This window comes from Saccoglossus kowalevskii, chromosome 2, assembly GCF_978046115.1.
Source record: "Saccoglossus kowalevskii chromosome 2, keSacKowa6.1, whole genome shotgun sequence".
Taxonomy (NCBI): Eukaryota; Metazoa; Hemichordata; class Enteropneusta; family Harrimaniidae; genus Saccoglossus; species Saccoglossus kowalevskii.
In genome coordinates, this window is record NC_140642.1 from 9,702,201 (window position 1) to 9,729,938 (window position 27,738).

The window sequence follows — 27,738 nt, forward strand, 5'->3', positions numbered from 1 at the left end:
AGTGTATCAATTATTACTATACACAATGATAGTATATCCATTCATACTACATACAATGATTGAACCCATCCATACTATATATAATGAGTGTATCCATTCATACTATATACAATGATAGTATATCCATTATTACTATATACAATGATAGTGTATCCATTCATACTATATACAATGATAGTGTATCCATCCATACTATACACAATGATAGTGTATACATTCATACTATACACAATGATAGTGTATCCATCCATACAATATACAATGATAGTGTATCCATTCATACTGTATACAATGATAGTGTATCCATTCATACTATATATAATGATAGTGTATCCATTCTTACTATATACAATGAGTGTATCCATCCATGCAATATACAATGATAGTGTATCCATTCATACTATATATAATGATAGTGTATCCATTAATACTATATACAATGATAGTGTATCCATTATTACTATATACAATGATAGTGTATCCATTCATACTATACACAATGATAGTATATCCATTCATATAGTATACAATGATAGTGTATCCATCCATACTATATACAATGATAGTGTATCCATTATTACTATACATAATGATAATATATCCATTCATACTATACACAATGATAGTGTATCCATTCATACTATATATAATGATAGTATATCCATTATTACTATATACAATGATAGTGTATCCATCCATACAATATACAATGATAGTGTATCCATTCATACTGTATACAATGATAGTGTATCCATTATTACTATATACAATGATAGTATATCCATTCATACTATACACAATGATAGTGTATCCATTCATATAGTATACAATGATAGTGTATCCATCCATACTATATACAATGATAGTGTATCCATTATTACTATACATAATGATAATATATCCATTCATACTATACACAATGATAGTGTATCCATTATTACTATATACAATGATAGTGTATCCATTCATACTATATACAATGATTGTATATCCATTCATACTACATACAATGATTGAACCCATCCATACTATATATAATGAGTGTATCCATTCATACTATATACAATGATAGTATATCCATTATTACTATATACAATGATAGTGTATCCATTCATACTATATACAATGATAGTGTATCCATCCATACTATACACAATGATAGTGTATACATACATACTATACACAATGATAGTGTATCCATCCATACAATGATAGTGTATCCATTCATACTGTATACAATGATAGTGTATCCATTCATACTATACACAATGATAGTGTATCCATTCATACTATATATAATGATAGTATATCCATTATTACTATATACAATGATAGTGTATCCATCCATACTATATACAATGATAGTGTATCCATTATTACTATACATAATGATAATATATCCATTCATACTATACACAATGATAGTGTATCCATTATTACTATATACAATGATAGTGTATCCATTCATACTATATACAATGATTGTATATCCATTCATACTATATATAATGATAGTATATCCATTATTACTATATACAATGATAGTGTATCCATCCATACAATATACAATGATAGTGTATCCATTCATACTATACACAATGATAGTGTATCCATCCATACAATGATAGTGTATCCATTCATACTGTATACAATGATAGTGTATCCATTCATACTATACACAATGATAGTGTATCCATTCATACTATATATAATGATAGTATATCCATTATTACTATATACAATGATAGTGTATCCATCCATACTATATACAATGATAGTGTATCCATTATTACTATATACAATGATAGTGTATCCATTCATACTATATACAATGATTGTATATCCATTCATACTATATATGATAGTGTATCAATTATTACTATACACAATGATAGTATATCCATTCATACTACATACAATGATTGAACCCATCCATACTATATATAATGAGTGTATCCATTCATACTATATACAATGATAGTATATCCATTATTACTATATACAATGATAGTGTATCCATTCATACTATATACAATGATAGTGTATCCATCCATACTATACACAATGATAGTGTATACATTCATACTATACACAATGATAGTGTATCCATCCATACAATATACAATGATAGTGTATCCATTCATACTGTATACAATGATAGTGTATCCATTCATACTATATATAATGATAGTGTATCCATTCTTACTATATACAATGAGTGTATCCATCCATGCAATATACAATGATAGTGTATCCATTCATACTATATATAATGATAGTGTATCCATTAATACTATATACAATGATAGTGTATCCATTATTACTATATACAATGATAGTGTATCCATTCATACTATACACAATGATAGTATATCCATTCATATAGTATACAATGATAGTGTATCCATCCATACTATATACAATGATAGTGTATCCATTATTACTATACATAATGATAATATATCCATTCATACTATACACAATGATAGTGTATCCATTCATACTATATATAATGATAGTATATCCATTATTACTATATACAATGATAGTGTATCCATCCATACAATATACAATGATAGTGTATCCATTCATACTGTATACAATGATAGTGTATCCATTATTACTATATACAATGATAGTATATCCATTCATACTATACACAATGATAGTGTATCCATTCATATAGTATACAATGATAGTGTATCCATCCATACTATATACAATGATAGTGTATCCATTATTACTATACATAATGATAATATATCCATTCATACTATACACAATGATAGTGTATCCATTATTACTATATACAATGATAGTGTATCCATTCATACTATATACAATGATTGTATATCCATTCATACTACATACAATGATTGAACCCATCCATACTATATATAATGAGTGTATCCATTCATACTATATACAATGATAGTATATCCATTATTACTATATACAATGATAGTGTATCCATTCATACTATATACAATGATAGTGTATCCATCCATACTATACACAATGATAGTGTATACATACATACTATACACAATGATAGTGTATCCATCCATACAATGATAGTGTATCCATTCATACTGTATACAATGATAGTGTATCCATTCATACTATACACAATGATAGTGTATCCATTCATACTATATATAATGATAGTATATCCATTATTACTATATACAATGATAGTGTATCCATCCATACTATATACAATGATAGTGTATCCATTATTACTATACATAATGATAATATATCCATTCATACTATACACAATGATAGTGTATCCATTATTACTATATACAATGATAGTGTATCCATTCATACTATATACAATGATTGTATATCCATTCATACTATATATAATGATAGTATATCCATTATTACTATATACAATGATAGTGTATCCATCCATACAATATACAATGATAGTGTATCCATTCATACTATACACAATGATAGTGTATCCATCCATACAATGATAGTGTATCCATTCATACTGTATACAATGATAGTGTATCCATTCATACTATACACAATGATAGTGTATCCATTCATACTATATATAATGATAGTATATCCATTATTACTATATACAATGATAGTGTATCCATCCATACTATATACAATGATAGTGTATTCATTATTACTCTATACAATGATAGTGTATCCATTCATACTATATACAATGATTGTATATCCATTCATACTATATATGATAGTGTATCAATTATTACTATACACAATGATAGTATATCCATTCATACTACATACAATGATTGAACCCATCCATACTATATATAATGAGTGTATCCATTCATACTATATACAATGATAGTATATCCATTATTACTATATACAATGATAGTGTATCCATTCATACTATATACAATGATAGTGTATCCATCCATACTATACACAATGATAGTGTATACATTCATACTATACACAATGATAGTGTATCCATCCATACAATATACAATGATAGTGTATCCATTCATACTGTATACAATGATAGTGTATCCATTCATACTATATATAATGATAGTGTATCCATTCTTACTATATACAATGAGTGTATCCATCCATGCAATATACAATGATAGTGTATCCATTCATACTATATATAATGATAGTGTATCCATTAATACTATATACAATGATAGTGTATCCATTATTACTATATACAATGATAGTGTATCCATTCATACTATACACAATGATAGTATATCCATTATTACTATATACAATGATAGTGTATCCATTATTACTATATACAATGATAGTGTATCCATTAATACTATATATAATGATAATGTATCCATTCTTACTATATAAAATGATAGTGTATCCATCCATACAATATACAATGATAGTATATCCATTCATACTATATACAATGATAGTATATCCATCCATACAATGATAGTGTATCCATCCATACAATATACAATGATAGTATATCCATTCATACCATATACAATGATAGTATATCCTTTCATACTATATATAATGATAGTATATCCATTCATACTATATACAATGATAGTATATTCATACAATGATAGTGTATCCATCCATACAATATACAATGATAGTATATCCATTCATACAATATACAATGATAGTATATCCTTTCATACTATATATAATGATAATGTATCTATTCTTACTATATAAAATGATAGTGTATCCATTAATACTATATACAATGATAGTGTATCCATTCATACTATATACAATGATAGTATATCAATTAATACTATATACAATGATAGTGTATCCATTCATACTATATACAATGATAGTGTATTCATTCTTACTATATACAATGAGTGTATCCATCCATGCAATATACAATGATAGTGTATCCATCCATACTATATACAAAGATAGTATATCCATTCATACTATATATAATGATAATGTATCCATTCTTACTATATAAAATGATAGTGTATCCATCCATACAATATACAATGATAGTATATCCATTCATACTATATACAATGATAGTATATCCATCCATACAATATACAATGATAGTATATCCATTCATACTATATACAATGATAGTATATCCTTTCATACTATATATAATGATAGTATATCCATTCATACTATATACAATGATAGTGTATCCATCCATACAATATACAATGATAGTATATCCATTCATACTATATACAATGATAGTATATCCTTTCATACTATATATAATGATAATGTATCTATTCTTACTATATAAAATGATAGTGTATCCATCCATACAGTATACAATGATAGTGTATCCATTCATACTATATACAATGATAGTATATCCATTCATACTATATATAATGATAGTGTATCCATTCTTACTATATAAAATGATAGTGTATCCATCCATACAGTATACAATGATAGTGTATCCATTATTACTATATACAATGATAGTATATCCATTCATACTATATATAATGATAGTGTATCCACTCATACTATATACAATGATAGTATATCCATCCATACAATGATAGTATATCCATCCATACAATATACAATGATAGTGTATCCATTAATACTATATACAATGATAGTATATCCATTCATACTATATATAATAAGTGTATCCATCCATACTATATACAATGATAGTATATCCATTCATACTATATATAATAATGTATCCATTCTTACTATATAAAATGATAGTGTATCCATCCATACAATATACAATGATAGTATATCCATTCATACTATATACAATGATAGTATATCCATCCATACAATATACAATGATAGTATATCCATTCATACTATATACAATGATAGTATATCCTTTCATACTATATATAATGATAGTATATCCATTCATACTATATACAATGATAGTGTATCCATCCATACAATATACAATGATAGTATATCCATTCATACTATATACAATGATAGTATATCCTTTCATACTATATATAATGATAATGTATCTATTCTTACTATATAAAATGATAGTGTATCCATCCATACAGTATACAATGATAGTGTATCCATTCATACTATATACAATGATAGTATATCCATTCATACTATATATAATGATAGTGTATCCATTCTTACTATATAAAATGATAGTGTATCCATCCATACAGTATACAATGATAGTGTATCCATTATTACTCTATACAATGATAGTATATCCATTCATACTATATATAATGATAGTGTATCCATTTATACTGTATCCAAAACATTCTTTATTGACTCAAAACAAGAAGTTGCATACATATTTAGATACACGCTGTGCTTGTACTAGTTTTTAAATTTTAAACTTAATGAGATAACATTAATAGTGTTCCCTTCAACACATTTTTAAATAACCAAACCTCCAAAAAACACACTTAATGTAACTTGAAAAAAATCTTCTCGGTTAATCCAAGGTACATAAAGTTGTCCAAGTGAAATGACCATGCAGTAATTACTCCATGGTAATATATCGCATACAACATCTAGAAAATAATCTTCATGGCCAACAAAATGTATGTATACGATGATTTTTCTCATGACCATAGTTCACATTATTCATAGTGTGATGTGAAATATGATGAGTTGATAGGGTACAGTAAATGCTACTAACATTGTTCTAGGCATGTGGAGAAAACAAATCGTGTAACAGTATTATTTCTTTTCACAGTGAAAAAAGAATTTCAGACTAGATAACACCAATTACTCACATGGTGCATGACAGTAACTAAAAGTAAATGCCAACTGAAAATTTATTTTGCAAAAATATCAATAAGGATATTTGTCAATTGACGAAAACCACTGGCTGCAAATGCATGTCCACTGATAAGCTTCCGTAAAATGCCTAATTACCATATGTTTTGTCAACATTGTTCTGTAAACAATGACACTCAGAAGTGGTCATGTGATAAAAACATTATTACCTGGTATCACTTATTCATAGAGCTGGTGGACAATTGTGGTACCCATGACGACACTCGTATAAACCAGCCAAGTGATATCCAATGATATAGCCAGATTACAACAAATCCAACAATCATGTCAGGTACTAAGTCTACATCTATGTAACCTCATTTTTACATCACAGAAGAGTCAATTTTTTAAATCAACATAATTTTCATCCCTTGGTATGTATATAATGACATAGAAACAAAAAGCATTTCTTGATTAATTATTTTGATTAAGTGGACATTTACCGTATTTATTCTAATTTGTAGGTGTCATTTTTTGAACATTTCCGCTTTACTATTTTTCATCATCAATGACACTACTCAAGAACAATGTTTAAATGTGCCATCTATTTCACCATGGCCTGTGTCGGCATTCACGTCTGTGACATGCATGCATGATTTTAAAACATGGCAAATTTTGTAAATATGTGAGAAAATTTTTTCTCCCCAGATTGACAAGACATCAAGATTGATAGGCAACTATGTGTAGCTGGAGCCTTGAGTATGTCAAAATATAAACAAGAAACTTTTTCTATAGTGTTTATTAACTCATAACAACCTACTGGAGGAGGTTAAAGCATAGACCTTTTCTAAGGTCTATGGTTAAAGGTTACAAACGAAAATTACAATGGCTATGTTGTGACAATAAGCTTTTATCACCATGAGTGTTAAATAATTCAATCATCGATGTTCAGTTTGTCTTCGGAAAATAATTTTGTGTGTTTCAAAACCAAATAACTATTTTTATGACTAATCAACTGTTTGTGATGCTGATTTTAGAACCAGTGAAAGCCTTTCACTCTCGCCTGATGTCTAAATTAGAGTGACACCTAAACTAAAATAAATACGGTATATCTTACAGAAATATTTAACACTATATGTTCTATGTAAATACTTTAAGATTTGCAATTAAATAGGCTGTACACGTTGCCTATCAGAGCAACATTTAGAACTACTGTATTTGCTCTATTAGTAATGCATGCCCTTTTGTAAATTACAGAGGAGTTTCGATGGTCAAAATAGGTAATATTTCACTGATTAGTATATTGGACATACGCTTCTTATAAAACAAATACGGTATACATTGTGTGATTGGGACTTGACATGACATGTGATATAAAGTTAAATCACATGACACACACACACACTTACATTAACCGTAACAGTATTTCTTGAAATTGAAACAACATTTTGAATTTTATTTAGAGTGGGAAAAGTTGTTACTGTAACGTACTAAGATGTTGAGTAATAAGTATATACCAAGCTAAATACAGTATTTTATCAACTACCAAACCACCAAATCTATCTCATTGCCAAGGAACCTGCTGCATAACTCACAGAGCTCTCTCGTGGATTTCTACACTGCTGTGACTGTGAATAATTTAAAAATTTGAAAGACATATTTTGGCCATTCTTCTCACGTAATACACCAACTGCCTGTAAACAAAAAATCTGCAGGTTATAATTCAGTCAAATTATCACCAAAAAAATAATTATATCATTTTACATAAATCACATGTATTACCAATACATATTCCCATTTTACTCAAATTACATGTAACACCAATACATATTCCCATTTTACTCAAATTACATGCAACACCAATACATATCCCTATTTCACTTGCATTACACGTAACACCAAAATATCTCCATTTCACTTGCATTACACATACCATCAAACATATCCTCATTTCACTGAAATTACATAGTTTTACTAATACATATTCCCATTTTACTCAAATTACATAGTATTACTAATACATATTCCCATTTTACTCAAATTACATGTAACACCAATACATATTCCCATTTTACTCAAATTACATGTAACACCAATACATATTCCCATTTTACTCAAATTACATGCAACACCAATACATATCCCTATTTCACTTGCATTACACGTAACACCAAAATATCTCCATTTCACTTGCATTACATATACCATCAAAAATATCCTCATTTCACTGAAATTACATAGTTTTACTAATACATATTCCCATTTTACTCAAATTACATAGTATTACTAATACATATTACCATTTTACTCAAATTACATGTAACACCAATACATATTCCCATTTTACTCAAATTACATGTAACACCAATACATATTCCCATTTTACTCAAAATACATAGTATTACTAATACATATTACCATTTTACTCAAATTACATGTAACACCAATACATATTCCCATTTTACTCCAATTACATGTAACACCAATACATATTCCCATTTTACTCCAATTACATGTAACACCAATACATATTCCCATTTTAATCAAATTACATGTAACACCAATACATATTCCCATTTTACTCAAATTACATGTAACACCAATACATATTCCCATTTTACTCAAATTACGTACATGTAACACCAATACATATTCCCATTTTAATCAAATTACATGTAACACCAATACATATTCCAATTTTAATCAAATTACATGTAACACCAATACATATTCCCATTTTACTCAAATTACATGTAACACAGATACATAACTATTTCACTTGCATTACACGTAACACCAAAAAATATCACCATTCTACTCAAATTTCATTGTATTACAATAATTATCCCTATTTCACTCACATTACATATGAAAATGACTTTGCCCTGAATTCTCCTCTTGTATTTAACTATGTTTAGACATGTAATTTAATACAACATATGATACTTACATTAAGAAATACTCCAATAGGGTGCCTACCACAGATGGTATTCCCATACATTTTGAGATACTTTGAAAATCCAGATGGATCTAAGTTTTCAATATGATTCATTCCCTGAAAAACAGAAATTAATTGGAAATTGCAATTTGATAGTATGGAAGTTCTCTAAAACAACTATATTAGCCAAATGCAGATCCACCCAGACCAATCTTGAGGCAAGTTCACCTAGATCAAGCTTTTCAAAAGCAACAAGACATGAAATGTCACAGTCCCCGTTATTTGATTATAAAGTTGTACAAGGAACATCTGCAAACAGGTGAATGAATATGTACTCTTTGTGGTTACAACTCATCATAAAGTGATTTCCAATGATCTAGTTTTGTATTGACAACTAAAAACTTCCACTGACCCATGTTCAGAATCTCAGAGTACACAAGTGCAACAAAACTATTTGTCATACATGTATACTTGCTCAAGAAACTGCATTCATAAATCTGAGTGAACCTTGATGTACCGGTACATGACTTCTTTGTTAATCAGGTCTTAGTATATTACCAAGACCTGGGTTTGTTTCAACATCACCACTGGGCATCAGAATCATTCTCATGTTGTCAAATACAATTTGTTATTAACACAGTAAGGTTTATTATTTAAAATGTATTCATTGTACATAGAACAACATCAGAGCAAGTACATGTAATAATTAAGAAAGCCAGTTGCGATAAAGGTTGGTCTGCTCATTCCCTTCAATGGAGAAGAAACAAATAATTGTTTGAAGTCTTTTTAGTGCAGTGATATTATTGCATTTCAATCATTTTTAATGGGTATAAAATACTGTAAACCATTTAATTTTCACTTCTAGATATATTCAGGATTTTGTGAAATTTGTGTACAATATTTCAATAAAGTCCCTGACACTCCATGTTGTAGGAACCCAGAAAAAATTGCCTCGCGAAATTGAAGCAGTTCACAGCATCACTGAAAAAAAAAAAAAAAAAAAAATAAATAAGTTAAAATAAGTATAGTCAAAGACATACACATGTGGGTTCATAAGACATATGTCCCAATCTGAGTGGTTCTAGGGATTAGTATCACCAGATTTTACTCTCCGTGATTCAATATCAGTCCTATGTATAACGCTGTGTTGATCAGGCGAACTAATTGACAATGGCCCTACAGGTATCGCTATGAAATCACAGTAGTTTTGTATTCTTCTAGCACTTTGACTATGGAAAAATATTTGTTTTTGAAAGTGGACGAATTATTAGAAGAAAAACAGAAACTATTTTTTTAGTATGAATTCTAGTAACTGAAATGCAGGATTGAAAAAGAACAAGACAATACGCAGGATTGATAAACCTTCCGCGAGCACTCCTGAAATTTCAGATCATTGGTACCATGTTTTTGGATACATTCAATGACCTAATATATAAAATCACATTTGTTATCGCTCAATCACTTGACCCTGTATGGCACAAGATTGCAAGCTTCAATCATTAAATTGGGTTATTTATTTGATGCAACGAAACATGCATTCACAGCAGACGGAAATTCGTTTGAGATATTACTGGGTTTTTGTATTCAGTTTTCCATTTCAACCACAATCATCACTTAGTAAGCTGTGATCGCGCATTGGGATACTGACTGTGCATAAATGCGCAGTGTAGTGTCATCAGAAGACTGATTGTTTGAGAATATTTTGCACCATTACGCCATTTCAAATATTATATTAATTCACAGACAACAAAATAAAGATTTTGAAAAGAAATGAATAAATAACATCATAAGTTTTCCCACAGTTGATGATTGTATGGCAATTACAAGGCTTCGCCAGTTTTACTTTGGAAGAAGTTGAAAACAGGTAACAGGAAGGGGCTACATGACTACATCTTTTTTTTTGAATTTTAATCAAGCATGATTTTTTTAATTTTTTTTTTTTTTTACAAATGTCTATTTCAGGGCAACAGAAACAAAAACAATAAATGTGTAGGTAGGCATTTTAACAATTGCACAATTAATATTGGATGAAAACGTCATTACCGATATAAATCATAATCATAATTAAAAATAAGATCACATTTAATTTAGTCAGTTTTCATAATGAAATACATAATAACATGTATTTATAAATTTGAATAAGGTTCAACGGCCTTTTCATTTAGTGCCAATTTATACACCATAAAACCTCTGGTTTAGGTGTCACACTCAGAGAAGAGTGAAAGGCCTTTGGTTCATAGGCATCGCGAAATGTTGGAATTGAATCCCCCCAAACAATTCACATACTGTAACATCCATTATTTTTTTTATAATCTTGTTGATAACGAAAAGTAAAGTATGTTCTAAAAGAAGTTTCGAATAAATACAAACACGAATACATTGCTTAGTGGTTAGTACCGGTAGCGAATGATCACGGTAGCACAATCTGGTCATTCTGTGTTTCGCAAGTGAATAACTTGCTTGTTTTCGAAGTATTGCAATTGTTGATAATTATTCAGTAATGATTATAATAACGCACAAAAATTTAATTCGTTGAATTTATATATAATTTGGAAGTAATATTCAACTTAGTTTCATCGTAAACGAATGATTTCGGTCGAATGTAAATGCGCGAAGCGATAGATATCCGCCTTGTTCTCATTTACACGCGGCTCATTTAAATATGTTAATGACGGTTCAGTGACCTCGTGGTGAACGCAACGCGGTAGTAGATTTACCGATGTTCTGGCAAGATCTTTATGCTTTGATTTTGACAGGGAAAACGGCATGATTTTTTTTTTAATCAAAAAATTAGTTGTTTTCAAAATATAAACTGAGCATTCAAAGAATAATTTAACATTGTTCACAGAAATAACAGCTCATTGTCGAAACGAAGCTTACCCATTCGGGCTATTCACAATAGGTGTCAATGACTACGGTAAAATATAAATTAGACTCTTTTAGGCGCCAGGAGTGAATGAAATATCTAAAATATTTAAAAAAAAAAACTAAAAAAAAAATGCCGAAAAAACGCCGGGCGATTTCATGGTCCGTTGCAGACTACTCGACCGAACGTCCATACACGTGTTGTCACTGCACATCGGCCATGTTGAATCGTACGAGATCGGCAAAATCTTCATTACAACTAACAGTTTAATGCTCACAACATAAAAATACGAATATAATCATATGCAACCTACTATTATATAATGAATAAATTGATCGACACAGGGACATCCCCCCCCCCCCGAGTTGTGGATATTTCAGAAATCGCGTCACAAGCAAAAGACCGGATAACGATTTACTAACTTACTTGAAACTATGTCCAGATGAATTAATCGTCCGTGTACAGTAATTTGACAGGGTATACAATTTACAAACTAGTTGCGTAGATTGGAGACAATTGTTTGCTTTTTTGGCTTTTCACAAGAATATAAAGCTGGCAATCATCATAATATTCACGTCCGTACGTACATCACGGAATGTACACCAATCGCACCCCAAAATACATTCAATTTTGTAGAAACTGGAGAACTTACCTTTGCAAACACGTCTCTTATGCCGCCTTCTTGAAGTTCTTGAAATTAAATAAGGTTACTAGTTCTTCTAGTAACTAGTGAATGAGACCACTGAGCCGAACAGAATACATGTATAAACAATACTATAATAAATTGCACGCAATGGAGAAATCACGTGCTGTAGCGTTACTCACAGATCTAATCTACTGTAAAATATTTTATTTCAGCTGGAATTATCATTCGCTGAAAAGACTTTTTCTGGCTGTTTTTGTATTGAATTTATTTTCATTGATTTTTGACAAGTTTGACTGTAAAATATAGGAAAAAGGGAATATTCGCTGGATTTTATTTTAACTGAAACATTCCTTCAGCGAAAATAGCAAAAAAATGTTGCAAGCAAAAATAAAGTATTTTACAGTAATTAATTTATTCTGAGCATGCGCAGACGTTCTTTCAATGTTGCCGGGAGAGGTAATTTTTGATAAAAATCGTGAAAAAGACCCACTTGGGATTTTCAGATCTGGAAAAAAAATTACGTGCATACTCGGAAGACACTTGTTCATCAACCTGCCAAGTTTCACTGATACCTGCTATAGAATTTCTGAGAAAATGTTGGAGACGGGAAAAAAGACAAAACCTGAATTATAAGTCCCCTTTTCAGGCTGCGCCTGAACGGGGACTAATTACACCAAGACAAAGGCAAGTATACCAAAACACGCTTGCTAAAATAAAGTCCAGCCAGACCAATCTCGTTTAAGTCAAACAAGACCAAACTTGTGAAAGGCACTTCCAAGAAGACCAAGCTGATACAAGACAAATTTACCTAGTAAAATCTTTGTCAAAAACAAGTCTACCTGGACAAATTAACCTAAGCTCCAAAAGTAGCTGAAGAGCAGATTGATTCTAAAACATCCTACAACATCTACATCTTGGTGTAGAACTTCCCATACATACCATACATGTCAAAGTTAATTTCAGCTCGGCTACTATAATCAGATATGTAGCATACAACACATGAAAATTTTAAGCTTCCCAGTGGATAAACATAATTTGTGAGTATATGCCAAATGTTTTAGGCCGGGGTCACAGTGCTAATATGATGCACATTCATGTCATACCTTATGATCTAAGACATCAATGGATTTGTAGATTTCACCACACGATTCATCATAATAGGTGTAATGGAATCGCTCACCTGCAATTAACAAAAGCATGTAAACATATTGAAACAAAAACTGCTTAACTTACACTGAATAATATTCAATGGTTTCTGTGTTGTCATTTGAAGCTCATATTGTACAGTAAAGGACAAGTCCCTGTATGTGGTCAGTGAATGAGAATGTATATCACCCACAATATTTATTTACTTTAGATGAATATAATCAGTTAAGAAAAGTTGCTATTCTAGGAAGTATCATGCACACATGCTCAACTCCCTACTTGATTCTCATTTACAACTAGAAGTCAGCCATCTTTAATCCTTATCTGGTCAAGTCAATGTAAAAGTACGTGGGACTGGCAGGACAAGGGTAAAGGTAGTTGGCTACCATTAAAAATTACCTTCAAATTTTCTTGACTTCAAACATATGGTTTTATTTTATGCTGTTGCTCACAAAACCCTGATTAAATCAAAGAAAGCTTAGAAAGAACTCCCATGTGCTGAGAGTATTGGAGACACATTAAATATAATTCGAAATTACTTAGCTGAAAACTAATTATGCAAATCAGAAAATTAATATGACCAGATTTGAGTGTAAAACTAATGAGGTCTGCGCAATGTAACAGAAAATCTATGTCTCCAAGTTTAATTGAAATGTGATTAGAACCAACAAATTATGAATTATTATGCTTATTAGGGAATTAATATGAACAGATTTTTACCCCAAACTAATTAGGTTTGTACATTGTCCTAGAGCATCTTTGTACTAAGTTTCATTGAAATGGAATAATTAGTACCGTGAAAACTCCAAAATTTCGACCCCTCTAAAAATTCGGCCGCCTATTTATTTGCCGGGTTTCGGTGTTTTATTTACCTCCAAATTTTCGACTCCACTAAAAATTGACGACTCATTCTTATTCGAAAATTGCGACCAGTTTTAGTTTTCCCTCAAACGAAAAAAAACCCGATGTGAGCGTTCAAACGGCACCTTCCTCGAAGGCATGAATCCGGGTTTCTGATTGACTGAGAGATTTTTATTTTATTGGTAACGAAAATATATTCTAAATAAACGAAGTTTCAAATAAAAACGAACACAAAAATCTCGGCATGCTGCGTTTCTGAATTGTTGATTATTACTGTACTCAGTAGTGATTATAATAATGTACACAAAATAAATTTGTTGAATGGTTATGAAATACAAATAAAAGTCAACTTAGTTTCATCGTAAGCGAATGATTCCGGTCTCATATAAACGTTTGATGCTGTAGGATATCCGCCATGTTCTCTTAGGTCAAATAGGTCAAATCGCTAATTAACCAATCAAAAAGCTGGATGATGCCAACGTGTTCAAATTACCATAGCTTATTTAAATATGTTAATGTTATTGAACGCAATGCGGAAGAGATTGATGTTGTAGTACGATATTTTGGCTTGGATTTTGATGCGAAAACGGCATGATTTTTTTTAAATAAAAAAATTAGTTGTTTTTAAAAAATAAACTGGTCATCTGAAGAATAATTTAACATTGTTCACAGTGATAACAGCTCATTCTCGAAAGGAAGCTTACCCGCTCACGCTAGTCATGATAAAAATCATACACGTGTACTCTTGAATAGACAGACGTCAATGACTACGGTAAAACTTAGACTCTATTTTAGCCGGCAGGATTGATTGAAATGTCCGAAAAATGACGCCAAAATACACCTTAAAAGTCCCATTTTATTTTCTTAAATCCCATTTTATTTTTTAATCCAGGGGCGAATTTACGGCAGAATTTGGTCCCTCAAATAAGGGACACGTGAGCTTTGATTCTAACCGGATACATTGCACTGGGTCGGGGAGATCGTTTGCTAAACTTCCATGTATCTTTTGTCCAATGGGTACCTGTACTTCGAACATTCGCAAGTTTTCCTAGGTAGTGCGAGACAGCTTTGTCTTTTGACCTATTAGTTTTGTGCTGACCTCTTCTCCGCGTCTTGATGTTTTGTTTTGCTTGTCATAATACTGATTGATGACTTTGTTTAGATTTTGAGTTACAACTCGGCCACGACCTTTGCTTTTACCGTGAAACATGAGGAAGTTTACGTCAATTGACGGACATTGCATTTTTTAAAAACTAATGAAGCACACTGTCTATCATCCCCATTTTTTCATTTGCTGATTTCTATTCTGAAAAATTCGACCGTCCGAAAATGCACCTTAATTTTGACTCTAAAAACACGTCACATTTCTAACACCAATTATTTAAAACCGGTCGAAATTTTGGAGTTTTTACGGTACTTTAGATATCAGTGTGAAAGCTTAAAATTGGTTAATTATGCAAATTAGGTAATTAATATGTACAGATTTTAACCCACAATTATTCAGGTCTGTCTATTGTCCTACAGCATCCATGTACATTCATTGATATGTGATGTATAGTACCTGAGATATCAATGTGAAAGTTGGTGAATTATGCAAATTAGGTGATTAATATTCACAAATATTTACGGGAAACTAATTGGGTCTGCATAATTCTAGATTCATTGAAATGTGATGATTAGTACTTTAGATATCAGTAGAAAAGCTGAAAATTAATTATGCAAATTAGGTAATTAATATGCACAATTATTTACCCTAAAACTAATCAGGTCTCTGCATAGTCCTAAAGGATCTATGTACCAAGTTTCATTGAAATGCGATGATTAGTACTTGAGATACCCGTGGAAAAGCTGAAAATTAACTAATTATGCAAATTAGGTGATTAATATGCACAAATATTTATCGAAAACAATCAATCTCTGCATAGTCCTTGAGTATGTAAGTACCAAGTTTCATTGAAATGTAATGCTAACTACTTATATCAAATGCTGAAAATTAATTAATTATGCAAATTAGGTAATTAATATGTACTGATATTACCATAAAAACTATCAGGACTGTGCAGTGTCATATGACATCTATGTACCAAGTTTCATTGAAATGTGATGATTAGTACTTGAGATATCAGTGGAAAAACCGAAAATTGACTAATCATTATGCAAATTAGGTAATTAGTATCCACGGATTATTACCAAAAACTAATCAAAACCTAGCATTAGTTCAGAGCATCTATGTACCAAGTTTCATCAAAATCCAATGAGTGGTTGTTTAGATATCAGTGGAACAGTCATGGAACCACTAAAAATAGCTAATTATCATGCAAATTAGGTAATTAATATGCACGAATTTTTACCAAAAATTAATCAAATCTGCGCATATGTTCAGAGCATCTATGTACCAAGTTTCATCAAAATCCAATGAGTGGTTCTTTAGATATCAGTGGAACAGTCATAGAACAGCTAAAAATTAGCTAATTATCATGCAAATTAGGTAATTAACGAGCATGGATTTTTACCAAAACCTAATCAAATCTGCGCATATGTTCAGAGCATCTATGCACCAAGTTTCATCAAAATCCAATGAGTGGTTCTTTAGATATCAGTGGAACAGTCATAGAACAGCTAAAAATTAGCTAATTATCATGCAAATTAGGTAATTAACGAGCATGGATTTTTACCAAAACCTAATCAAATCTGCGCATTGGCCCAGAGCATCTATGCACCAAGTTTCATCAAAAACTGATGTATGGTTTTTGAGATAGCAGTGGAACAGTCGGACACACATACACACATACACACACACATACACACATACACACATACACACATACACACATACACACATACAGACACACTAACTGCAAAGACTCCCATTTTGTGCTTCACACATGGGAGTCAAAAAGTAGAGTCAACAAACTGCTTTCTGCACTTAAAAATGTCAACAACCATGAAAATGGCAATTTTGGAGACATTCACTATTGGTAACATGTAAAACAGTTTCGTCATACCTCAAAAAATCACATATAAGATGATCATTTCTCATATCATTGAGAAGATCTATAATATTTAGAATACTATATATTTGTTATGCTTTGACATGGATTTTTAAGGGAATAGTTACAAAAATTTCATTTTGGCAAGTTTGCAGATATATTTTACATTGGGAAAAGAAATTTCAAAAGTTGATGACCATCGTAATCGACAATTATTTAACACTTATGAAACAAAAGAACAAATTTTTTGTTCACTTTTATTTTATTAAGGTTGAATATCCATGAACAATCTTAATAAAATTGCTAAATAAAATTCTTGTGTATACATATGTATTATTTATGTGTAATATTTGAAGGGAATCTAAAAAGAATCCAGAGAACACAAATTTTGAAAAGAAAATGGCTGCCAATTGGCCATATATATTCAGATCTGTATGTATACTAATAATCAGAATACTGAAGGTACATGTAAATTCATTGCATCTCCTGCGGTTGGTTACATACACAGAGAAGTAGAACTACACAATAATTATTGTTAATTCTCAAGATAGATGTTAGTGAATTGGTAGTAGGTATACTTACCCCAATGACAAAAATCTGAGCTAATAACAAACAGGTTGTGTGGGTCTTCCAAGTATTTGGCCAAAATTCTTCCATACTTCTGCTCTTTGTCGGTACTCAAAGCTCCAACAAGAATAGGAACAATGGTAAACTGATCACGTTTACTGCAATATGAAGACACTGATTGAAACACTGTGTATAATTCATACATGACATTTAAATTTAAGAGTATTGCATAGCAAAACATTACATTGTAGGCATGATTAGAAACAATCTGTAAGCCAATTTCACAATGATATCAATGAAAAGACCTAATATGTAAGCCAGTTTTAGACTGACACTCAGTGAAAAGACTCACATCTACATGCCCATTTCAGACTGACACTCAATGACAAGACCCAATCTGTAAGCCCATTTCAGACTGACACTTAATGACAAAATCCAATCTGTAAGCCCATTTCAGACTGGCACTCAATGACAAGACCCAATCTGTAAGCCCATTTCAGACTGACACTCAATGACAAGACCCAGTCTGTAAGCCCATTTCAGACTGACACTCAATGACAAAACCCAATCTGTAAGCCCATTTTATAATAACACTCGATGACAAGACCCAATCTGTAAGTCCATTTTAGAATGACACTCAATGACAAGACCCAATCTGTAAGCCCATTTCAGACTGACACTCAATGACAAGACCCAATCTGTAAGTCCATTTTAGAATGACACTCAATGACAAGACCCAATCTACATGCCCATTTCAGACTGACCACTCAATGACAAGACCCAATCGGTAAGCCCATTTCAGACTGACACTCAATGACAAGACCCAATCTGTAAGCCCATTTTATAATAACACTCAATGACAAAACCCAATCTGTAAGCCCATTTTAGAAAGACACTCAATGACAAAACCCAATCTGTAAGCCCCTTTTCAGAATGACACTCAATGACAAAACCCAATCTGTAAGTCCATTTTAGAATGACACTCAATGACAAAACCCAATCTGTAAGCCCATTTTATAATAACACTCAATGACAAAACCCAATCTGTAAGCCCATTTTAGAATGACACTCAATGACAAAACCCAATCTGTAAGCCCATTTCAGAATGACACTCAATGACAAGACCTAATCTGTAAGTCCATTTTAGAATGACACTCAATGACAAGACCCAATCTACATGCCCATTTCAGACTGACCACTCAATGACAAGACCCAATCTGTAAGCCCATTTCAGACTGACACTCAATGACAAGACCCAATCTGTAAGCCCATTTTATAATAACACAAAATGACAAAACCCAATCTGTAAGCCCATTTTAGAATGACACTCAATGACAAAACCCAACCTGTAAGCCCATTTCAGAATGACACTCAATGACAAAACCCAATCTGTAAGTCCATTTTAGAATGACACTCAATGACAAAACCCAATCTGTAAGCCCATTTTAGAATGACACTCAATGACAAAACCCAATCTGTAAGCCCATTTTAGAATGACACTCAATAACAAAACCCAATCTGTAAGCCCATTTTAGAATGACACTCAATGCCAAAACCCAATCTGTAAGCCCATTTCAGAATGACACTCAATGACACGACCCAATCTGTAAGTCCATTTTAGAATGACACTCAATGACAAAACCCAATCTGTAAGTCCATTTTAGACTGGCACTCAATGACAAAACCCAATCTGTAAGCCCATTTTAGAATGACAATAACAAAACCCAATCTGTAAGCCCATTTTAGAATGACACTCAATGACAAAACCCAACCTGTAAGCCCATTTCAGAATGACACTCAATGACAAAACCCAATCTGTAAGTCCATTTTAGAATGACACTCAATGACAAAACCCAATCTGTAAGCCCATTTCAGAATGACACTCAATGACACGACCCAATCTGTAAGTCCATTTTAGAATGACACTCAATGACAAAACCCAATCTGTAAGTCCATTTTAGACTGGCACTCAATGACAAAACCCAATCTGTAAGCCCATTTTAGAATGACAATAACAAAACCCAATCTGTAAGCCCATTTTATAATAACACAAAATGACAAAACCCAATCTGTAAGCCCATTTTAGAATGACACTCAATGACAAAACCCAACCTGTAAGCCCATTTCAGAATGACACTCAATGACAAAACCCAATCTGTAAGTCCATTTTAGAATGACACTCAATGACAAAACCCAATCTGTAAGCCCATTTTAGAATGACACTCAATGACAAAACCCAATCTGTAAGCCCATTTTAGAATGACACTCAATAACAAAACCCAATCTGTAAGCCCATTTTAGAATGACACTCAATGCCAAAACCCAATCTGTAAGCCCATTTCAGAATGACACTCAATGACACGACCCAATCTGTAAGTCCATTTTAGAATGACACTCAATGACAAAACCCAATCTGTAAGTCCATTTTAGACTGGCACTCAATGACAAAACCCAATCTGTAAGCCCATTTTAGAATGACAATAACAAAACCCAATCTGTAAGCCCATTTTAGAATGACACTCAATGACAAAACCCAACCTGTAAGCCCATTTCAGAATGACACTCAATGACAAAACCCAATCTGTAAGTCCATTTTAGAATGACACTCAATGACAAAACCCAATCTGTAAGCCCATTTTATAATAACACTCAATGACAAAACCCAATCTGTAAGCCCATTTTAGAATGACACTCAATGACAAAACCCAATCTGTAAGCCCATTTCAGAATGACACTCAATGACAAGACCTAATCTGTAAGTCCATTTTAGAATGACACTCAATGACAAAACCCAATCTGTAAGTCCATTTTAGATTGACACTCAATGACAAAACCCAATCTGTAAGCCCATTTTAGAATGACACTCAATAACAAAACCCAATCTGTAAGCCCATTTTAGAATGACACTCAATGCCAAAACCCAATCTGTAAGCCCATTTCAGAATGACACTCAATGACACGACCCAATCTGTAAGTCCATTTTAGAATGACACTCAATGACAAAACCCAATCTGTAAGCCCATTTTAGAATGACACTCAATGACAAAACCCAACCTGTAAGCCCATTTCAGAATGACACTCAATGACAAAACCCAATCTGTAAGTCCATTTTAGAATGACACTCAATGACAAAACCCAATCTGTAAGCCCATTTTATAATAACACTCAATGACAAAACCCAATCTGTAAGCCCATTTTAGAATGACACTCAATGACAAAACCCAATCTGTAAGCCCATTTCAGAATGACACTCAATGACAAGACCTAATCTGTAAGTCCATTTTAGAATGACACTCAATGACAAAACCCAATCTGTAAGTCCATTTTAGATTGACACTCAATGACAAAACCCAATCTGTAAGCCCATTTTAGAATGACACTCAATAACAAAACCCAATCTGTAAGCCCATTTTAGAATGACACTCAATGCCAAAACCCAATCTGTAAGCCCATTTCAGAATGACACTCAATGACACGACCCAATCTGTAAGTCCATTTTAGAATGACACTCAATGACAAAACCCAATCTGTAAGTCCATTTTAGACTGGCACTCAATGACAAAACCCAATCTGTAAGCCCATTTTAGAATGACAATAACAAAACCCAATCTGTAAGCCCATTTTAAAATGACACTCAATGACAAAACCCAAAGTGCAAGCTCATTTTAGAATGACACTCAATGACAAAACCCAATGTGCAAGCTCATTTTAGAATGACACTTAATGACAAAACCCAATCTGTAAGCCCATTTTAGAATGACACTCAATAACAAAACTCACATCTGCAAGCCCATTTTAGAATGACACTCAATGACAAAACCAATGTGCAAGCTCATTTTAGAATGACACTCAATGACAAGACTCTATCTGTAATTCTATTTCATACTTGTTTATTCTGTCATGTTATACTTGATTACCTTTCCATAACTTTGGCAACATAAGGTAAATGCATTTCAATACTGTGTTCATCTTCATCTGTCTCAATTGACATCTTTTCAAACTGTCCAGTTGACATTAACTCACCATAAACTGCAATGAATAGAACAGGGACATGTATGTACAACTGAGAATATATATTATATTCTTGATTGTTACACAACTTTGTAATTAAACATGTTTTTAACATAACACATCATCAGGTAGCATACATACACCACAGGGTCTAGGTAGGATACCCACACCACAGGGTCAAGGTAGCATACCCATACCACAGGGTCTAAGTAGGATACCTACACCACAGGGTCAAGGTAGCATACCCATACCACAGGGTCTAAGTAGGATACCTACACCACAAGGTCAAGGTAGGATACCTACACCACAAGGTCAAGGTAGGATACCCACACCACAGGGTCTAAGTAGGCTACCCACCCCACAGGGTCAAGTTAGGATACCCACACCACAAGATCTAAGTAGGCTGCCCACACCACAGGGTCAAGGTAGGATACCTACACCACAAGGTCAAGGTAGGATACCCACACCACAGGGTCTAAGTAGGCTGCCCACACCACAGGTCAAGGTAGGATACCCACACCACAGGGTCTAAGTAGGCTGCCCACACCACAGGGTCAAGGTAGGATACCTACACCACAGGGTCTAGGTAGGATACCCACACCACAGGGTCAAAGTAGGCTGACCACACCACAGAGTCAAGGTAGGATACCTACACCACAGGGTCTAGGTAGGATACCCATACCACAGGGTCTAAGTAGGCTGCCCACACCACAGGGTCAAGGTAGGATACCCACACCACAGGGTCTAAGTAGGCTGCCCACACCACAGGGTCAAGGTAGGATACCTACACCACAGGGTCTAGGGAGGATACCCACACCACAGGATCAAAGTAGGCTAACCACATCACAGGGTCAAGGTAGGATACCTACACCACAGGGTCTAGGTAGGATACCCACACCACAGGGTCTACTAGGTAGGATACCCACACCACAGGGTCAAGGTAGGATACCTACACCACCCACAGGGTCTAGGTAGGATACCCACACCACAGGGTCAAAGTAAGATACCTACTCCACAGGGTCAAGGTAGGATACCTACATCACAGGGTCTAGGTAGGCTGCCCACACCACAGGGACAAGGTAGGATACCTATACCACAAGGTCAAGGTAGGATACCTACACCACAGGGTCTAGGTAGGCTGCCCACACCACAGGGTCAAGGTAGGATACCTACACCACAGGATCAAAGTAGGATACGTACACCACAGGGTCAAGGTAGCATACCCATACCACAGGGTCTAAGTAGGCTGCCCACACCACAGGGTCAAGGTAGGATACCTACACCACAGGGTCAAAGTAGGATACCCATACCACAGTGTGTAATTGGGATACCCACACCACATGGTCAATGTATGATACCCACACCACAGTGTCTAGGTAGGATACCCACACCACAGTGTCTAGGTAGGATACCCACACTACAGGGTCTAGGTAGGATATCCACACCACAGGATCTAGGTAGGATACCCACACCACATGGTCAATGTATGATACCCACACCACAGGGTCAAGGTAGGATACCCACACTACAGGGTCTAGGTAGGATATCCACACCACAGGGTCTAGGTAGGATATCCACACCACAGGTACTCCAGGAAAGTATTCTATGTTCTTCGTGTAACTAGATATTTGTATGCAAGGGATTTTTCCACACAAAAACAATGAATTCGCCTTAAAGTTGCCCAAACAGATCATTTCTGAAAACTTGGTATTTTTTCCTGACTGGAATGTGAGAAACCTATTTTTCAACTCTTTAGTTTTAAGCTATATTGACATGGCTGCTCCCATATAGTAAATATCAGTATCACATTTTATTTTATTATCATTTGTACGCCAGCTGACTGTGACCCACACACAGGGTCTGGTGTAAGGATACCCATCCACAGGGTCTGGGTAGGATACCACACAACAGAGTCTAGATATGGAATTGACCAATGTTACTTACCCTGTGTATCAATGGGTAAATTATACAGAGGTGTGTCATAGGTCACAGTCCTAGACAGTGCACATCCACTCAATCTCACATGATGGGATGGCCCAAGAATGAACACTTTTTTCCTAAAAAAAAAACAATCAACATTATGGATGAGTCATTTTAACCTATTATCCATGCAATAATAGCCTTTTAAGTCTATTGTCTTACATTTCACTTCATGTTTAGATCTCCATTGTAGATACCCTCATGATATAAATCCTTTACCCTATATAAAAATTCATAAATCACCGTATTATGTTTGTATACTTACACATTGGTTGGATCCACTTGTTTGTAAGCATGGGCGCCACATTTACCACAATATGCATAACCAGCATGTCTGCAAATAAAATGGTACTTAACAAGACAAAAGAAAGACATGCCTGAATGATGCCACATTGGCCAGTAGTCACACTCACACAATATTTGAAAGCTAAATTTGGTATTTAAAGTAATGTACCATGCATTGACAAAGTAAATACATATTAGGTGTGCCATGCAGTGATGAGATAAACACATCTCTTCACATAGAAATGTTCCATCTATTTGTATTAATTTTATAATTAATTCAATCAGTTTATTTTGTGTCGCTGTACACTATATCATTGGATTACAACTGATATTAATGTTATGAACACCATATAATATAACACTGCTTGTCATATCAGATACTCACGGTGCTATAATAGCCCTGGCAGGACTATAGTGAGAGTCAAGGGGGGCTCCCTGTAACCATTGGTCTAACTCGGCTGATAAGTCCTTCCCTGTAAATAAAACAAAATATATATAACTATTTTAGATACACATCTACTTCAAGGCTGAAGTTGATTTGCATACAAAGCAGATGCTGCAAACACAATAGTTATCATGAGAGGGCACCCTTTACTGTTCATAATAAAGTCATCACACTGTGAATATGTTGGAATTGTTGTGCTTAATTAAATAAAGTTATTATTATTATTATTATAATGAGACAGTTCATATTTATCTAAATATCTAATTTTTTTTACAGAGATACTTGTTCACTAAACTTGGGCAAGAACCAGCTAAGATCGTAACAGAACCAAGTTTGATACCGTTTGGAATAGAAGTAGATCTTACACTCAAGTTATCTTATACACATTAGCAATTAGTAACTACAATAATAATAATAACTTTATTACACTACTAAAAACCTTCAGAGGGTTTTTGTATGGTTAGGAACATAAATACAAAGAAATACAAAAAACAAACATACAATACAAAAGAGATAAAATAAAATGCTAGTAAAATAAAAGAAAAAATTAATTAATTACTTTCTGTGCTCTTCAAATATTTTGCTAAGGCTATATTATTCTCCATAATCTTTTTAAATATGGAATTCACATCCATTGTGTAAATAATTATTGCACACTCATCAAACAGTTTTTTTTAATAATGACGACAACAGACATTATCCCCTAATATACCTTTCCCTTCTATCTTTGATACGAGCACAAGCTTTTCACAATATACACAATACACTATAAACCATGAGCATTTTTTGTGACGTGGCAAAATTTTTACATCATCAAAGAATAAATGTGCATCTCAAAGACATCTAGCTCCAGCTTCCAGCGTTTCTGCTAACATGATTTGCATATCAATCATAAATCAACATACATGAATATCGCCAATGAAAATAACTATCAGTCAAACACGTCATAACTATCAAAAAAGTTTAGGTTGTCAAAATAGGACTTGCAATCACATAACCATGGGTATTCAATCCGGGTGCTGCACTCCCCCCTCCCACCATCTCAAGAAACAAAATCTTGTGAAAAATACACAAGAATTACATATACCATAAAATCTGTATTAGAAGCTGCATCCCTAATAGAAGTCGCACCCATTCTTTTTGAATAATTGAGAACAAAAAATTTATCATGTCTCATATGTGCAGATGCTCTAATAGAAGCCGCATCCCCTCTGTTGCATTGTACCATTTTAATAGAAGCCGCAGTTTCTAATAAAGATTTTACAGTAATTGTTATATACATTTTCAATAAAAGTCAAACAGCCAAATATTAGTCACGTGATCATAAGTCACTAACCATAAAATCACAACATCCAAACACGCAAGGTCACAGCCGAGGTCGCTGACCTAGATTGACCTAGCCCGCTAAAATAACACAATTCCAAAGAATACACATTTGATATGGTTTTGTACCATTAGAGAAACTACTACAAAGCTGATAAGACCACATCCGCGGAAAATACAACATTTCAATAATCTATGCAAAGACCAATGATTTATAACAACAAACACAGCGCGGAATTCATCATTCATGACTCACTGACGGACAAAAGAGACAGTGAATCGCCGTTACCTGAGCGAGTATACCAGCTACCAGCATGCGTAGCTCTTCTAGACTGAATCGACATTTTCTGACCTATTTTGACGGGAATTCGAACACGATTAAATTGATGGAAATTGAAGCCTTCACAGACACAATAATGAATCAGCTGAGTGAGACCGGCAAATTAAATATGGCAGTCGCGACAATGCTCCCTAGGTTGTTGAAAAATTGCAAATAATAACCACCCGAAGGTGCATGTTATAGAATTCTTTATAATGTGTCACGAATAGCTAGGAATCAACAATACATGTACCTTTATACTGTAATTGTTCTAATGTGCGGCGATAGAGGTAATATACACACATGTGAAGATTTTGTTATGAAAATTTCCAAATTACATATTGAAAGAAGCTCATCCCAGATAAGATATGCCACCCGTTATAATTTACTCATATTTCTACTCCACCCTCCGCGTTAACGTCAACCATAGTGTGTCGATCTTTTCGCCATATATTCAAAACAAGAGAGAAAAAACTGAAAACAATATACTAGTAGTCAGCAGAGTCAGCTATCACAAGATAAGGTCATGTACAAGCATTAGTAATCCAAACATTCCCCAACACAAATATGGAAAACAATCCAATTTAAATTTTGTCAGTTTTTATTTTCCTGTGTGTATTTTTATTCTCACTTTAATTGTTTGTTTGTCTTTATTCACA

At 33.1% G+C, this 27,738-nt stretch overlaps 1 protein-coding gene across 2 annotated transcripts; it reads right to left on the reverse strand.

Annotated features, from left to right (window-relative positions):
• Positions 1–6,218: 6,218 nt before the first annotated feature.
• Positions 6,219–27,221, reverse strand: LOC100372201 (protein MEMO1-like). 2 transcript variants are annotated; one of them, XM_085490919.1, is made up of 9 exons: positions 27,050–27,221; positions 25,378–25,465; positions 24,973–25,041; positions 24,672–24,784; positions 22,634–22,745; positions 18,732–18,874; positions 14,256–14,332; positions 9,653–9,757; positions 6,219–8,396 (listed from the first exon to the last, which is right to left on the reverse strand). In XM_085490919.1, exons 1-9 carry the CDS (start codon positions 27,102–27,104, stop codon positions 8,262–8,264), a joined length of 897 nt encoding a protein of 298 aa, XP_085347045.1. In that variant the 5' UTR covers positions 27,105–27,221; the 3' UTR covers positions 6,219–8,261. The 2 variants fall into 2 exon arrangements, with proteins under 2 accessions (XP_085347045.1, XP_085347040.1); XM_085490914.1 differs by lacking the exon at positions 27,050–27,221 and adding an exon at positions 25,997–26,287.
• Between the last annotated feature and the right edge of the window lie 517 nt (positions 27,222–27,738).